Raw genomic sequence first — 17,614 nt, forward strand, 5'->3', positions numbered from 1 at the left:
CTACTGTTGAATTCTGAGAGTTCTAAACACAAGTCCCTTGTCAAGGGTGATTTACAAATATTGCCTCCCAGGCTGTGACTTGTCTTTTCATTTTCTTAACAGGATCTTTCACAGGGAAAAATTTTAAAATTTTAATGAAGTCCAAATTAGGGACTGAGGTGTCCCATCTAAGAATTCTATGTAATTCTAGGTCATAAACATTTTCTCTGTTTTCTTTGAAAGGTTTCATAGTGTTACATTTATGCCTATGATATATTTTAAGCTAATTTTTGTATCATCTGTGATGTATAGGTCAAAGTTGTTTTTTTTTTTTTTATAGGAATGTTCGATTTGTTCTAGCACCATTTGTTGAAAAGACAACCCTCTCTCCATTGAATCACTGCTCCATCTTTGTCAAAGACCAATTGACCATATTTGTCTGTATGGGTCTATTTCTGGCCTCTGTTCTACCCGTATACATCCAACCCTTCGTCAGTACCGCATTTGGCTTCATTTTTGTAGCTTTACGGTAAGTCTTGAAATCAGGTAATATGAGTCCTCCAATTTTGTTCTTTGTCAAAATTGTTTTCACTATTCTAGTTCTCTTGCTTTTTCATGAAAATTTTGGGATCAGCTTGTCAATGCTGGAAAAATATCTTGCTGGGATTTTGATTGTTTCATCTTTATTCCTCTCCTCCTTCCCATCCCTGCCAGATTATTTCAAAGCAAATCCTCCCAGATACTATTATCACTTCATCCGTATGGATTTGGCTTCTTCCTAAATAAAAAAAACCTTTGGCTCGTCATGGAAATCAAATAAATGATCACTGGTCAATATTCTTGCTACAGAATACGGAACCACATCCAGCCTTCCCCAGCAGACGTATACACAGTATACCCTACCCCACATATACTAACACACCATTCTGCAGTTCAGTTTGGGGGAGAGCTGACATTGTAGAAACACTGAGTCTTCCAATCTATAAATGTGGTTTTAGTCCATTCAGGCTGCTCTAATAGAGTACCATGAACTGGGTGGCTTACGAATAACAGAAATTCATTCCTCACTGCTCTGGAGGCGAGAAGCTTGAGATCAGGGAACCAGCATAGCGGAGTTTTGTCGGGGGCCCTCTTACAGGCTGCTGACTGAAACTTCTTGCTGTTCCCCCACATGACAGAAAGCAAGCAAGAAGCTCTCTGGTCTCTTCTGATAAGGGCCCTAATTCCATTCATGAGGGCTCCATGCTCATGACCTAATTATCTGCCAAAGGTCCCACCTCCTGATATCATCACATGGTGGGGTCAGGACTTTAACATATGAGCTTTGGGGGAAAGTCAGATATTCAGTCCATAACACATAATATATCACCCCATGTATTTAGGCCTTTGTTGATCTAGGACCTTCTTTAAGCAATTTTTTTCATATTTTTCAATATATAGATCCTGCATATATTTTGCTAGATACATACCAACAAATTTTATTTGTGCTATTGTAAATGGTACTTTTAAAAATTTAATTTTTCAGTTGTTCACTGCTAGTTATGCAGAAATACAATCGATATTTGTGTTTTGACCTTGCATCTAGCAGTCTTGCTAAACTTAAGAGACAGATCTAAGTACTTTTTTGATTATTTTGTTTAATCATGACATCTGCAAATATAGTTTTATTTCTTCCTTTCATCTGTATCCCTTTTATTTCTCTCTCTTGCCTTCGAGCACTGGCTGGGTGCTAGGACACCTTTTATAAAAGTTTCTGCTTCCTTCCAGATACTTTCAAACTTTCTTTAATTATCTTTTGCTTGTGGCTGTCCAGTTTTCCTAACACCATTTGTTGAAGCTTATCTAGAATTTTAAATTTTAGGGAAGTGGTTGATGTGAATAACATAGTTCACTATTCGGAAAAAAAGAATACTTAGTTTCTCTCATTTTAAAAAACTGATTCTTCATGGTAACCTCTGTAAGTAACCAAAAATAGTGTTTTTGGAAGCTGTTTCAGACTAATAAAATACTTCTTCAAAGAGTATTTTCTTGTTTAAAATCAGTAATAATTCAATATCCTGTAATATGAGAAATTTTGAAATTCTGTTTTTTCTCAGATTTAATTTTTAAAACCTCACCTTGCATTTGGGCTTATTTGGTATCTATCAAAATGTGACAGAGGATAAGTAATTCTAATATGAGAAAATAAGGAAAATCTGTAATATATTAAATAGAATCTTTAATGAAATTAGTATCTGAAGCTACTAAGGCTTAGCATCTAGGATTTAATACTATTGGAAGTTGTTCCTCCCAAACTATATCAAAGAAAATAATTACTGGCATTTTAACTTTAAACAAGACAGTGATGGAGACCTTTGTTACTGAAATAAAGGGGGTATAAATGGCTACTCTACGAAAAAGGTACGTTGTCCGGAGACTGGCGTTTTTTAATGCCAATTTTACAACTCTATCAAGACACAAATAGCAATCGATGGATAACAGTGAACTCAATCACATAATTGGGTAACTCTTAGAACATGTAATGAGATGATGAGTCATGGCCCTGGAGTTTAGCTCTGTAAGGGGTATCATAAAGGTGAATAAAAGCCATTAAAGAGAGAGATCAAAGGCTCTGTCCTGATAATATTATCTCTTCTGCATGATCAGGCCATCTCATACTTTTTCCAACCTCCTACTGATCCTCTGGATGTTCTTAGGTGATAAATGACTCCATTGCTTTCAAGTCAACCAAACATGGGGACAGATTTACCTCTAGGAATGAGTAAAAGGACTTTAAAACACCGTGTTTGACAGCGAAGCAAAGGGGTACCGCCCTGAGTGGCCTTATGTCATCTGGATGTGCTCTCTCGTCAAAGTATGAAGGGCTTGGGGGTATTTGAACACACTGTAACTGAAACCCCACCCTCCACACACATAACCCCAAAGGCTTGGCTCCATCAGCCCCTCTCCCTGGCCCACAAGCAGACACGGGCTCTTCCCAGAGCAGGGAAAGTGAGGGCCTTACCTGTGCTGTCCTCCCCAAGGCCTTCTGCAGCTTCCCGAAGCTTAATATCCATCACCCTTGTGGAAATCATGTCCAGCTCACTAAAATCAGATGGAAATTCATGTTAAAGGGGACAAGCTTAACGGAAGGTAACAATGAGTGAAATGGCTTTGCTGGCTGCTTTTTGCCCACGACTTCACCTGCACACACCCCACCAAAGAGAGACGCCAGGGCAGAGCACAGGGCAGCACAGGCCTAACACAAGTCCAGTGCTCAAGATTAGTAGCCACTCAGGTGTTTATCTAATCACTGACCACAGCAATTTCATGGAAATCAATTAACTGGAACAAAAATGCTACACTAATTTATACAACGCAGATTTGTTTCCTTTCTTTCAAAAAAGTGTTTTCAGAAATTATGTTTTTCTCATGGGTGAAATAAAGCGGATTAAAAGTACACTTATCGGGTGCCTGGGTGGCTCAGTTGGTTAAGCAACTGCCTTCACCTCAGGTCATGATCCTGGAGTCCCTGGATCGAGTCCCGCATCGGGCTTCCTGCTCAGCGGGGAGTCTGCTTCTCTCTCTGACCCTCTTTCCTCTCCGTCCCCCCAACCCCTCATCCACCCCCTAAATAAATAAATAAAATCCCTAAAAAAAAAAAAAAAAAAGTACACTTATCGGCGGGAGGAGCAAGATGGCGGAGGAGTAGGAGACCTGGATTTCGTCTGGTCCCAGGAATTCAGCTGAATAGGGATCAAACCATTCTGAACACCTACAGGAGATCGAAGAAAAGAATAGCAACAACCCTCTGACCACAAAAGCGACCACTCTCTGGAAGGCAGGACGTGCGGAGAAGGGAATCCGAGGCGATATTGGGGAGGATAGACGGCGGGGGGAGAGGGCCTCCCTCGGCCGCCTCTGCCAAGTGATAGAGCCGCGGAGCACAAAATCGGAACTTTTAGAAGCCGGCTCCGCTGAGGGACGTCGCTCCAGTGGCTAAGCGGGGGTGGAACCCTCGCGGGACAGTGCAGTCTCAGGACCCTCGGGGTCACAGGAAGACCGGGGTGCCTGAGTGCGGCAGAGCTCCCAGGGATCGGAGCGGGGAAGCCGGCTGCAGCGACGGAGCCGAGGCAGGGGCTCTCAGCTCGGGGTGGCCATAAACTGTGATCCGCGGCCCAGTCGGGCCACTGCTCCTCCAGCAGGGACCCAACAAGAGGCAGATCTGGGGAGACTCCCCTTCCTCCCCCGGGAGGAGCGGCGCGGGAGCGCACCGCAGGGATCTGCTGGGTTTGGAGACTCCACAGGGGTCGTGCGCCAGAGACAGAAACACTCGGTCACAGGCTAGGTGGCTGGAGACCGGGGAGACGGGAGTGATTGACTGCTTTTCTCTGGGGGCGCACTGAGGAGTGGGGCCCCAAGTTCTCGGCTCCTCCGGGCGGAGATTCGGAGGCCACCATTTTCAATCTCATCCTCCAAAGCTGTAGGGAAAGCCTGCAGGGAACAAAACCTCCGGAGAGCAAGCAAACCCGAGCAGATTACTTAGCCCGGCCCCTGGAAAGGGTGATGCAATTCTGCCTACGGCAATGTCATCTGAGAATCACTGCAACAGGCCCCTCCCCCAGAAGATCAGCACGTACAGCCAGCCAAGACCAAGTTTACCGATCAATGAGAACGGCAGAATGCCAGCCAGGGAATACTGCACAATGAATTCATGGCTTTTTTACCATGATTCTTTACCCTTTCAAAGTTAATTTTTTTCATTTTCTTTTTTTTCTATTTTTTTTTTGAATTTTTCTTTTTCCCTTTTTAAACCAAATCTTATCAATCCCTTTTTTAAAATTCTTTTTTCTTTTTCATTTTTGGAGTCATATTCTATCCCTTCATAGTAGTTAACCTTATTTTTGGTATATATATAAGTTGTTCTCTCTTTAAAATTTTGGGATACAGTTTCTTCTAACAGACCAAAATATACCCTAAATCTCTAGTGTATTGTTTGTTCTACTCCCCTGCCTGATCACATTCTTTCCCTTTTTTTTTTAAATTTCTTCCTTTTTTCAACCAACTTCTTATTGATTCCTTTTATAAAATCTTTTATAATTTTCATCTTTATGCTCATATTCCATCCCTTCATCGTATATACCCTTATTTTTGTACATATATAAGTTTTTCTTTCTTTAAAATTTTGGGAGGCAGTTTCTTCTAAAAGACCAAAATACGCCCCAAATCTAGTGTGTGGCACTGATCTATTCACTAGCCTGATATTTGATCATATTCTTTTTTCTTTCTTTCCCTTTCTTTTCTCCTGGCTTCAGGTATTTTCTGATTTGTTTAGAGTATATTCTCTGGGGACATTGTTAACCTGTTAGCATTTTGTTCTCTCATTCATCTATTCTCCTCTGGACAAAATGACAAGACGGAAAAAATCACCTCAAAAAACAGAACAAGAGGCAGTACCGACTGCTAGGGATCTACTCAATATGGACATTAGTAAGATCAGAACTAGAGTTCAGAATGACAATTATAAAGATACTAGCTGGGCTTGAAAAAAGCATGGAAGATACTAGAGAAACCCTTTCTGGAGAAATAAAGAACTAAAATCTAAGTTGAAATAAAAAAGGCTATAAATGAGGTGCAATCAAAAATGGAGGCTCTAACTCCTAGGATAAATGAGGCAGAAGAGAGAGAATTAGTGATACAGAAGACCAAATGATGGAAAATAAAGAAGCTGAGGAAAAGATTGGATCACGAGGGCAGAATTCAAGAGATAAGTGATAACATAAGATGAAACAATATTAGAATAATTGGGATCCCAGAAGAAGAAGAGAGAAAGGGGCAGAAGGTATACTGGAGCAAATTACAGCGTAATTTGAGGAAGGAAACAGGCGTCAAAATCCCAGAGGCACAGAGAACACCCCTCAAATCAATAAAAATAGGTCAACACCCTGACTTCTCACAGTAAAACTTACGAGTCTCAGAGACAAAGAGAAAATCCTGAAAGCTGCTCGAGAGAAGAGATCTGTAACCTACAATGGTTAGGTTGGAAACATTAGATTGGCAACAGACCTATCCACAGAGACCTGGCAGGCCAGAAAGGACTGGCATGATACATTCAGAGCACTAAATGAGAAAAATATGCAGCCAAGAATACTATATCCAGCTAGGCTGTCACTGAAAATAGAAGGAGAGATAAAAAGCTTCCAGGACAAACAAAAACTAAAGGAATTTGTAAACACGAAACCAGCCCTACAAGAAATATTGAAAGGGGTCCTCTAAGCAGAGAGAGAGCCCAAAAGTAACACAGACCAGAAAGGAATACAGACAATATACAGTAACAGTCACCTTACAGGCAATACAATGGCACTAAATTTGTATCTTTCAATAGTTGCCCTGAATGTAAATGGGCTAAAGGCCCCAATCAAAAGACACAGGCTATCAGACTGGATAAAAAAAACAACACCCATCAATATGCTGTCTGTAAGAGACTCATTTTAGACCCAAAGACACCTCCAGATTCAAAGTGAGGGGTTTGAAAACGATTTACCATGCTAATGGACACCAAAAGAAAGCTGGGGTGGCAATCCTTATATGAGACAAATTAGATTTTAAACCAAAGACTATAATAAGAGGTGAGGAAGGACACTATATCGTACTTAAAGGGTCTATCCAACAAGAAGATCTAACAATTTTAAGTATCTATACCCCTAACATGGGATCAGCCAAGTATATAAGCCAATTAATAATAAAATCAAAGAAACACATCAACAACAATACAATAATAGTAGGGGACTTTAACACCCCCCTCACTGAAATGGACAGATCATCTAAGCAAAAGGTCAAGGAAATAAAGACCTTAAATGACACACTGGACCAAATGGACTTCACAGATATATTCAGAACATTGTATCCCAAAGCAACAGAATACACATTCTTCTCTAGTACCCATGGAACATTCTCCAGAATAGATCACATCACAATCAGGTCTCAACTGGTACCAAAAGATTGGGATCATTCCCTGCATATTTTCAGACCACAATGCTTTGAAACTAGAACTCAATCACAAGAAGAAAGTCAGAAAGAACTCAAAAACATGGTGGCTAAAGAGCCTACTAAAGAATGAATGGGTCAAACAGGAAATTAAAGAAGAATTAAAAAAAATTCATGGAAACAAATGAAAATGAAAACACAACTGTTCAAAATCTTTGGGATGCAGCAAAGGCAGTCCTAAGAGGAAAGTATATAGCAACACAAGCCTTTCTCAAGAAACGAGAAAGGTATCAAATACACAACCTAACCCTACACCTAAAGGAGCTGGAGAAAGAACAGCAAATAAAGCCTAAACCCAGCAGGAGAAAAGAAATAATAAAGATCAGAGCAGAAATCAATGAAATAGAAACCAAAAGAACAGCAGAACAGATCAACGAAACTAGGAGCTGGTTCTTTGAAAGAATTAACAAGATTGATAAACCCCTGGCCAGACTTAACAAAAAGAAAAATGACCCAAATCAATAAAATCATGAATAGAAGAGGAGAGATCACAAACAACACCAAAGAAATACAAACAATTATAAGAACATATTATGAGCAACTCTAGGCCAGCAAATTAAATAATCTGGAAGAAATGGATGCTTTCTTAGAGATGTATCAACTACCAAAACTGAACCAGGAAAAAATAGAAAACATGAACAGACCTATAACCACTAAGAAAATTGAAGCAGTAATCAAAAATCTCCCAACAAACAAGAGCCCAAGGCCAGATGGCTTCCCAGGGAATTCTACCACACATTTAAAGAAGAATTAATACCTATTCTTCTGAAACTGTCCCAAAAAATAGAAATGGAAGGAAAACTTCCAAACTCATTTTATGAGGCCAGCATTTCCTTGATCCCCAAATCAGACAAAGACCCCATCAAAAAGGAGAATTACAAACCAATATCCCTGATGAACATGGATGCAAAAATGCTCACCAAAATACTAGCCAATAGGATCCAACCGTATATTAAAAGGATTATTCACCACGACCAAGTGGGATTTATTCCTGGGCTGCAAGGCTGGTTCAACATCTGCAAATCAATCAATGTGATACAATACATTAATAAAAGAAAGAACAAGAGCCATACGATCCTCTCAATAGATGCAGAAAAAGCATTTGACAAAGTACAGCATCTTTCTTGATCAAAACTCTTCAGAGTATAGGGATAGAGGGTACATACCTCAATACCATAAAAGCCATCTCTGAAAAGCCCACAGCGAATATCATTCTCAATGGGGAAAAACTGAGCGCTTCCCCCTAAGGTCAGGAACACAGCAGGGATGTCCACTCTCACCACTGCTATTCAACATAGTATTAGAAGTCCTAGCCACAGCAATCAGACAACAAAAAGAAATCAAAGGCATCCGAGTCAGCAAAGAAGTCATCAAACTCTCACTCTTTGCAGATGATAGGATACTTTATGTGGAAAACCCAAAAGACTCCACCCCAAAACTGCTAGAACTCATACAGGAATTCAGTACAGTGGCAGGATATAAAATCAATGCACAAAAATCAGTGGCATTCCTATACACCAACAAGACAGAAGAAAGAGAAATTAAGGAGTCGATCCCATTTATAATTGCACCCAAAACTGTAAGATACCTAGGAATAAATCTAACCAAAGAGGCAAAGAATCTGTACTCAGAAAACTATAAAATACTCATGAAAGAAATTGAGGAAGACACAAAGAAATGGAAAAACGTTCCATGCTCATGGATTGGAAGAACAAATATTGTGAAGATGTCAATGCCACCTAGAGCAATCTACACATTTAAGGCAATCCCTATCAAAATACCATCCACTTTTTTCAAAGAAATGGAACAAATAATCCTAAAATTTGTATGGAACCAGAAAAGACCCCGAATAGCCAGAGGCATGTTGAAAAAGAAAACCAAAGCTGGTGGCATCACAATTCCGGACTTCAAGCTCTATTACAAAGCTGTAATGCTCAAGACAGTATGGTACTGGCACAAAAACAGACACACTGATAATTGGAACAGAAGAGAGAGCCCAGAAATGGACCCTCAACTCTATGGTCAACTAATCTTCAACAAAGCAGGAAAGAATGTCCAATGGAAAAAAGACAGTCTCTTCAACAAATGGTGTGGGGAAAATTGGACAGCGACATGAAGAAGAATGAAACTGGACCGTTTCCTTACACCACACACAAAAATAGACTCAAAATGGTTGAAAGACCTAAATGTGACACAGGAGTCCATCAAAATCCTAAGGGAGAACACAGGCAGCAACCTCTTCGACCTCAGCCGCAGCAACTTCTTCCTAGAAACATCGCCAAAGGCAAAGGAAGCAAGGGCAAAGATGAACTATTGGGACTCCATCAAGATAAAAAGCTTTTGCACAGCGAATGAAACAGTCCACAAAACCAAAAGACAACCGACAGAATGGGTGAAGATATTTGCAAATGACATATCAGATAAAGGGCTAGTATCCAAAATCTATAAAGAACTTACAAACTCAACACCCAAAGAACAAATAATCCAATCAAGAAATGGGCAGAAGACATGAACAGACAATTTTCCAAAGAAGACATCCAAATGGCCAACAGACACATGAAAAAGTGCTCAACGTCGCTTGGCATCAGGGAAATCCAAATCAAAACCTCAATGAGATACCACCTCACACCAGTCAGGATGGCTAAATTTAACAAGTCAGGAAACAACAGATGTTGGTGAGGATGCAGAGAAAGGGGAACCCTCCTACACTGTTGGTGGAAATGCAAGCTGGTGCAGCCACTCTGGAAAACAGTATGGAGGTTCCTCAAAAAGTTGAAAATAGAGCTACCCTACGACCTAGCAATTGCACTACTGGGTATTTACCCCAAAGATACAAATGTAGGGATCCGAAGGGGTACGTGCCCCGTGATGTTTATAGCAGCAATATCCACAATAGCCAAACTATGGAAAGAGCCAAGATGTCCATCGACAGATGAATGGATAAAGAAGAGGTGGTATGTATATATATATATATATATATATATATATATATATATATATACACACACACACACACACACACACATATACATACATACAATGGAATATTATGCAGCCATCAAAAAACCCTGAAATCTTGCCATTTGCAACAATGTGGATGGAACTAGAGGGTATTACGCTAAGGGAAATAAGTCAATTCGAGAAAGACGTATCATATGATCTCACTGATATGAGGAATCTTAATCTCAGGAAACAAACTGAGGGTTACTGGAGTGGTGGGGGTGGGAGGGATGGAGTTGCTGGGTGATAGACATTGGGGAGGGTATGGGCTATGGTAAGCGCTGTGAATTGTGTAAGACTGTTGAATCACAGAGCTGTACCTCTGAAAAAAATAATACATTATATGTTAAAAAAAAAAGAAGATAGTTGGAAGGGAAAAATGAAAGGGGGGAAATCGGAGCGGGAGACAAATCATGAGAGACTATGGACTCTGAGAAACAAACTGAGGGTGCTAGAAGGGAGGGGGGTGGGGGATGGGTTAGCCTGGTGATGGGTATTAAAGAGGGCATGTATTGAATGGAGCACTGGGTGTTATACACAAACAATGAATCATGGAACACTACATCAAAAACTAATGATGTAATGTATGGTGATTAACATAATAAAATAAAATTAAAAAAAAAAAGTACACTTATCATGGGGCGCCTGGGTGGCTCAGTCGTTCAGCGTCTGCCTTCAGCTTAGGTCATGATCCCCGGGTCCTGGGATCGAGTCCTGTGTTGGGCTCCCTGCTCAGTGGGGAGCCTGCTTCTCCCTCACCCACTCCCCCTGCTTGTGTTCCCTCTCTCACTTTGTCTCTCTCTGTCAAATAAATAAATAAAATCTTTTGAAAATAAAAAGAAAAGTACACTTATCATGATGAGCACTGAGCAGTGTATAGAAATGCTGAATCATTACATGGTTCACCTGAAACTGATATCACACTGTATATTAGTTATACCTTCAGAAAGAAAAGGAAATTATGTTTTTCTCTTGTTCACTGTAGAAAGTTTAGATGATACAGAGAATGAAAATTACCCAAAATCCCACCTTAACCAAGGGTAACCACAATGTTTTAACTTCCTTCCAATATTTTTGTCTATGCAGATATTTGTGTGTATATGCATGCTACATCTTATTAGGAAGACTGACTTTTTGATTTTCTTATATCACATCATTAAAATTCTTCGTAAGTGGGTGCCTGGGTGGCTCAGTCGCTGCCTTTGGCTCAGGTCATGATCCCAGGGTCCTGGGATCGAGTCCCACATCGGGCTCCCTGCTCAGCGGGAAGCCTGCTTCTCCCTCTCCCACTCCCCCTGCTTGTGTTCCTGCTCTCGCTGTCTCTCTCTGTCAAATAAATAAATAAAATCTTTTAAAAAATAAAATAAAATTCTTCGTAAGTGTTACTGTAATGGCTATATAATATTTAGATATATAGCTGCAACATCATTAATGTATACTGAGTTCCTTTTTTGAACTTTTATTATGAAAAAAATCTCAAAGATACAAAAATACAGAGAATATATAATGAACTTAACATATTGTCACTCTTGTTTCATTTTTACACCTTCTCCCCCTCCCACTCCCACAAGGTTATTTCAAAGCAAATCATCCCAGATATTATCATTTCATCCATATAATCCCATGGTTTCTTCCTAAATTAAAAAGCCCTCTTTGTGGAAGTCAAATTCAAGCTGTGTCCCTGCCTTCCATAGTTGACTTTAAAACAGTGTCTTCTACTCTCACCATTTATATGGAAAGCTATTTATTACTGGCAGTTACTATGAATCCTCAGACTTTACAAGGGGCTCAAACATCCAATTAGCCAACTAACATTTACCACTTGTACACAGCACATAATGGGAAATAATGGGAGAAATACAAAGAAAATATTTCAGGGCGCCTGGGTGGTTCAGTTGGTTAAGCAACTGCCTTTGGCTTAGGTCATGATCCTGGAGTCCCGGGATCAAGTCCCACATCAGGCTCCCTGCTCAGCAGGCAGTCTGCTTCTCCCTCTGACCCTCTTCCCTCTCGTGCTCTCTATCTCTCATTCTCTCTCTCTCAAATAAATAAATAAAATCTTTAAAAAAAAAAAAGAAAATATTTCACAGAGGAAAGGGGTTGTTGGTCTTTGCCAGAGTTGGATCTAACACTTAGGTCTTTAATGTCCAAATATCCACCTTCCAATTAGCCAATTCCTGAAAAGGTGAACAACACTTTACTGGCTTTGCTCCTCAATTTGCATATAATTTGGTGTGATAAAGATGTCTGGTCAACAGAACGAAGGGGAAAACTCCACATGATCATCTCAACTGATGCAGAAAAAAATATCTGACAAAATTCAATACCCTCACCTGATAAAAACACTAAAAAAATAGGAATAGGAATAGAAGGAAACTCAACATAATAAAGGCCACCCACATATGACAAACCCAGAGCAAACATCATCCTCAACAGGTGAAAAACTGAAAGCTTTTCCTCTAAGATCAGGAACAAGACAAGGGTGCCTGATTTCACCACTTCTATTCAACAGAGTATTAGGAGTCCTAGTCAGAGAAATTAAGCAAGAAAAAGAAATAGAAGGCACCCAAACTGAAAAGGAAGAAGTCAAGTTATCTCTGTTTGCAGATGACATGATCTTATGTGTAGAAAACCATAAAGATCCCCCCAACACAAAAAACTGTTAGAACAAATAAATGAATTCAGCAAGGTTGCAGGACACAAAATGAACACATGAAAATCAGTTGTTTCTATACATGGACAATGAACAATCTGAAAAGAAAATTAAGAAAAATGCTTCCATTTATAATAGCATCAAAAAGAATCAAATACTCAGAAATACATTTTACCAAGGAGATGAAAGACTTGTACACTGAAAACTATAAAATGTTGCTAAAAAAATTAAAGAAGATACCAAAAAATGGAAAGAGATCTCCTGTTCATGGACTGGAAGGCTTATTGTTATGATTTCCCCAAAGCAGTGTCCAGATTCAATGCATTCCCTATTCAAACTCTCTGATCCCATAGCGTCCTGATGTTCTCTGAAACTGTGGTGGGGGCAGGGGGAAGGAGTACCAGGGCATTTATATGGAAATAAAGAGGGAGCAAAGAAGGAAAAGCTGGAAAACATAAGCAAGGAGAGTCAAAAATAGTAAGGACTGGTTAAGAGTGACCAGCTATTTCCCTGGGTACCATCCTGAACTACAAAGTCCAAGTGCAAGAGCTTTCTACTGCTTGAACCACAACAATTGCAATGAACTATCAAGGATGTAGTGTATCATCTGAATTACTTCATTTAACCCCAGGACTCTTTAGTGTTCACATTTTGGGACTGAGAACATACATTAAATAAGTATATTAACTGGCTCAAAGTAGCAAAGCAGAGACAACCACCTGTGTACTCATGTTGACTGTATATCTAGCAAGGGCAGGCACTCTTGCAGCCTGGGATACAGTGATGGATGAGACTGACATGCTCCCTGCCTCTTGCAGGTGCTGACCCAGTGAAGGGGAGAGTCCTGAGCTGTCCTCAGAGGGGCTTCAGGGAAGCTAGGAAATCCAAAGGACATGCATCTCCCACTGAAATGACTCTGAGTGTCAAGCAGCCTTGTGCAGAAACATGCCTGTGCCCAGAGGCCAGAGGCCCCAGGAGACCATCCACTGGGTTTGCCAGAGTATCTTAGTTTAGGGGGAAGGGGCTTGAGGCTGTCATTATATATCTATTATCACTCTTGAGAAGTCATGATCGTGCAGGTCTCTGTGAGAGAGTGTGTGCACAAGCCCCATGGGATGGGGTGTAGAAGGGCACTACATACCACCGAGTGCAGAGCAGATCTAGATGCTCACACTTGCTTCTGCCTGGCGTGAATGATGTGGCTGTGATGCAGTCATACAGGGCAGCAGGTTTGGGAGCAGGTGGGTGGTGGGGAGGCCCAAGAGAATGGCCCAGTCTTCACCTTGCTGTAAGGCACATCCTGGTGGGGCCAGATGTAGACAGCACCACCAGATACCAAGGCTGCTAATGGACTCACACACGGAGGCAAAAGATGAAGGGATCACATAGGAATCAGGCTCACCTTACATGGGAAGTTTTAAAACCTGCTCATATTTTCTGTCCCAAACATCTTCATACCAATAAGAGTGCAATATGGTGCAGAGGAAAAGGGCAAAGCCTGGGACATCAGGCAGCCCTGGGGTTGAAGTGTCACCCCACCACACAACTGAGTGCTGAGCCTCAGTTTCCTCATATACAAAATGGGGACAATAATGCTTTATTTAAATGGACTGCGAACACAGTACACAAAGCCCTTGCTGAGAACAGCTGTCAGTTTCTGCAGCTTGTTCCTCCCTGTGTGCTAATGTATGTCTCTGCATAAACATAAACAAGAGTACACCCAACCAGCACATCCCGGGGGCAGATGAGTTTGATTCTATCTCATGAAGACAGTCCCTTGTGCAAGAGGCTCACTTTAGAGCCAACGTTACTAGGCAAAGATCAAGACATCTGGATTCCCAGAGGATCCCTGTGCTTCCCAAAGCCCTGCAGCCTGAAGGACCTTGTCCAGCAAAGTGAATCAAACCACTCCCAGGTAACTGGTAAGAACACACTCCAGGCACAGAGGAATGTCTGCCCTCTGAGACTGTGGAGTGTGCACATGGAGGACTTTCCTCTTCACTCAGACACCCCAGGGGGTAATACTCCACAGCTGTTACCATGAAATGTCTTCTCTACTGGACCCAAGGACTTGCCCGTCTAAACACATGTTCTCCCACTCCTAGTAAAATTCAAGGACAAGCCAGAAGAAAGAAAACCATAATGAGAAAGGCAATATGGCAAACACCCTATAACACCCAGCACCCCTTTTGCTTGAACTCAAAGTCCACCTCAGGCCACCTCAATGGCCCCTCTACCAGCTTTCTGCCCTCTAGGACCACACCCAACCCCTGTTGTTCTGACAGCTCAAGTCCAAGGTAAAAAAACTTATTCTTCAAATCTAGACCTGAGGGGGCCTCATCAGGGGTTCTCACTGAAAGGGGTTCTCTCACTTAAAAAGGGACTGAGCCTCTAGCCCCCTCTATAGTTCACAGCACTCATCAGTGTGATCTGGGCACCTACAGAATGCAGGGGGAGTCCTGCCTCTAATGAGGGCTCCCTGGGGGGGCTGCCCCACTCCTTCTCTCTGAACCCTAACTGTAACCACAGGCTTCTTCCCAGCTTATGGCAGAATTTCATTAGTTGCAGCTTTTATTGAAAAATTCTACAAAACTTCATTTACATGAAGAATGAGAATAGATTTTAATACGGTATTTTAAAGGTTATAATCCATTATATTTACCTACACAGGGCAAAGAAAAATACCCATATCCTGATTGCATAACCTGAGCACATAATTATGTATGAAAGCCTTAGTGTTCATCCCTACAGACCTGCCAATCCCACAACACCCTCCAGGCCATGTTCAGATCCCTGTGGTATTCTTTCTCAGCCCTTGTACCTTCTTTCACAATGCCCACCAATGCCATCAACAAGACTTATTTATAAGATGTATGCCTAGCATTCCCCCCCTTCCAAGACAGTGAGCTTGGTAGGGCAAGCTCTGTGCCAGTTACGTCCATTGCTCTCCTACCAGTACCTAGGACAGTGCCTGGAGCAAGGAACTGAACACAACACAGGAACGAGACAGCCGACAAAATGAGAGAGGCTTCTTCAGATGACTGACAGAGGTACCAAGGGAATGAAATGCAGTAAATCATCCAGTTCCAGAAACAGATCTTACTTTTACAATCTGATTTAAGCCTGGGAAAATCCTCCAGGAAACTGATACCTGACTTTGTAAAACAATAAATAATCCTTGTCATGACCCTTCTCAATGGAAATTGAAGGAGAACTGAAGGAAACTCTATTTTCTTTACAAAGCAACAAGACTTTGAAAAGATTAAAAACAGAGGTAAATTTGGTCCAAGTGACGGTATTTCAGTAAGGCCAAATCTGTGTGTGCTTCTCCTGTGCTTTTTCCAGTGCCTGTGGCTCCGATCCTGGAAAAAGCTGACTCTACCTTTGTCTGAGACTCTCAGGGTGAGTGATGACAATTACAATTAAGAAACTTTTAAGAAAATTAAAAGCCAATGATCACAGATCCACAAATGCAGTTTATGTTGTTTAGAAGCAAATCAAAATGAATCTTAATACCAATGTTCATGTGCCAAATCATCTGAAAATCCTAGTACCATTCCCAAATATCTGCCTTGAAAGTATCATCTAATCACTGGAGTCTTTTGCTTTTCAATGTCCTGCAAATGGGAGAACACTGAGAGAGAATTGAGAGTCTCAGATCTAGTGTTTATTCCTACATGATGCAAAAACTGACAAATATAAAATTCAACAATAATTGAAGATTTCAATACCCTACTCTCAATAACTGATAGAACAACTAAGCAGAATATCAATAAGGATATAAAGATTTGAAGAACAACATTAGCCAACTAGATCTAATAGAAATCTATAGAACACTCCACCCAACAGAATGAACAGCCTTCTCAAGTGCACATGAGAGATTCTACGGAATAGACCACAGCTAGGCCCTAAAACAAGTCCAGATAGATTTAAAAGGCTTGAAAGTACAGAAAATTTTTTTAAATTTTTTTAAAATTTTATTTTATTATGTTATGTTAATCACCATACATTACATCATTAGTTTTTGATGTAGTGTTCCATGATTCATTGTTTGCGTATAACACCCAGCGCTCCAGAAAGTATGTTTTCTGACAACCATGGCCATGGAATGAAATTAGAAATAAAGAAGAGAAGGAGATTTGGGAAAGTCACAAATATGTGGAAATTAAATAATACACTCATAAATAACTAATGAAATGGCTATATTAATGTCAGAAATAAAACAGATTTTTAAGAGAAAACTGTTAACAGAGATAAATAGAGTCTTTCTATAATGATAAATTGGTAAACCCATCAGGAAGATAGAACAGTTATAAACAGGTATGTACCTAAAACCAAAGCCTCAATGTACATGAAGCAAAAATTGATAAAATGGAGAGAGACGATTCAATAATAATAGTGGCAACTTCAATAACTGGAGACCTCACTTTCAAAAATGGATAGAACAAATAGGCAGAAACTCAAGAATGATGTACAGGAATTAAGCAAGTGTATAAATCAATTACAATATATATATATTGTATTTATACAACAGAAATAGAATAGATTTCTATTCAATTCAATATTCTCTTGTATTTATACAATAGAATAGAAAGAATACCACAGGGATCTGAACATGGCCTGGAAGGTGTTGTGGGATTGGCAGGTATGTATATGTATGAATGTATGTATCAGAGTGTGTGTCTGTATATAAACACATACGTATCACTCCATTCAACAACAAAATACATAGTTGCCTTACCTGCATATAGAACATTACCCATGATACCATATGGTAGGCCATAAAACAAGACTCAATAAATTTAAAATGAATTAATTCAAATAAAGCACATTCTTCAACCACAATGGAAGTAAGTTAGAAATCAGAAGTATAAAGTATTTGGGGAAATTTACATACATGCAGAAATTACATAATGCACTGCTAAATAACCAATCAGATCAAAGAAGAAATAACAA

General features: G+C 40.3%; 1 protein-coding gene across 7 annotated transcripts in view; it reads right to left on the reverse strand.

The window, feature by feature from the left end:
• The window catches only part of CRACDL (CRACD like), a 134,673-nt gene that overhangs the window by 47,045 nt on the left and 70,014 nt on the right, over positions 1-17,614 (reverse strand). For 6 of the 7 annotated variants that reach the window (XM_073897836.1, XM_073897831.1, XM_073897830.1 and 3 more), the window contains exon 2: positions 2,984-3,063. Coding sequence is in view for 6 of the 7 variants with exons in the window: in XM_073897830.1 (XP_073753931.1) it covers positions 2,984-3,063 (80 nt within the window). In the remaining variant the exon portion in view is untranslated. Of the gene's footprint in view, positions 1-2,983; positions 3,064-4,232; positions 4,398-17,614 lie in introns of those variants that run through there. The other variant, XM_073897835.1, reaches the window with a different exon arrangement.

This window comes from Callorhinus ursinus, unplaced genomic scaffold (assembly GCF_003265705.2).
Source record: "Callorhinus ursinus isolate GAN/ISIS: 27379988/994484 unplaced genomic scaffold, GSC_fseal_2.0 scaffold10, whole genome shotgun sequence".
Taxonomy (NCBI): domain Eukaryota; kingdom Metazoa; phylum Chordata; class Mammalia; order Carnivora; family Otariidae; genus Callorhinus; species Callorhinus ursinus.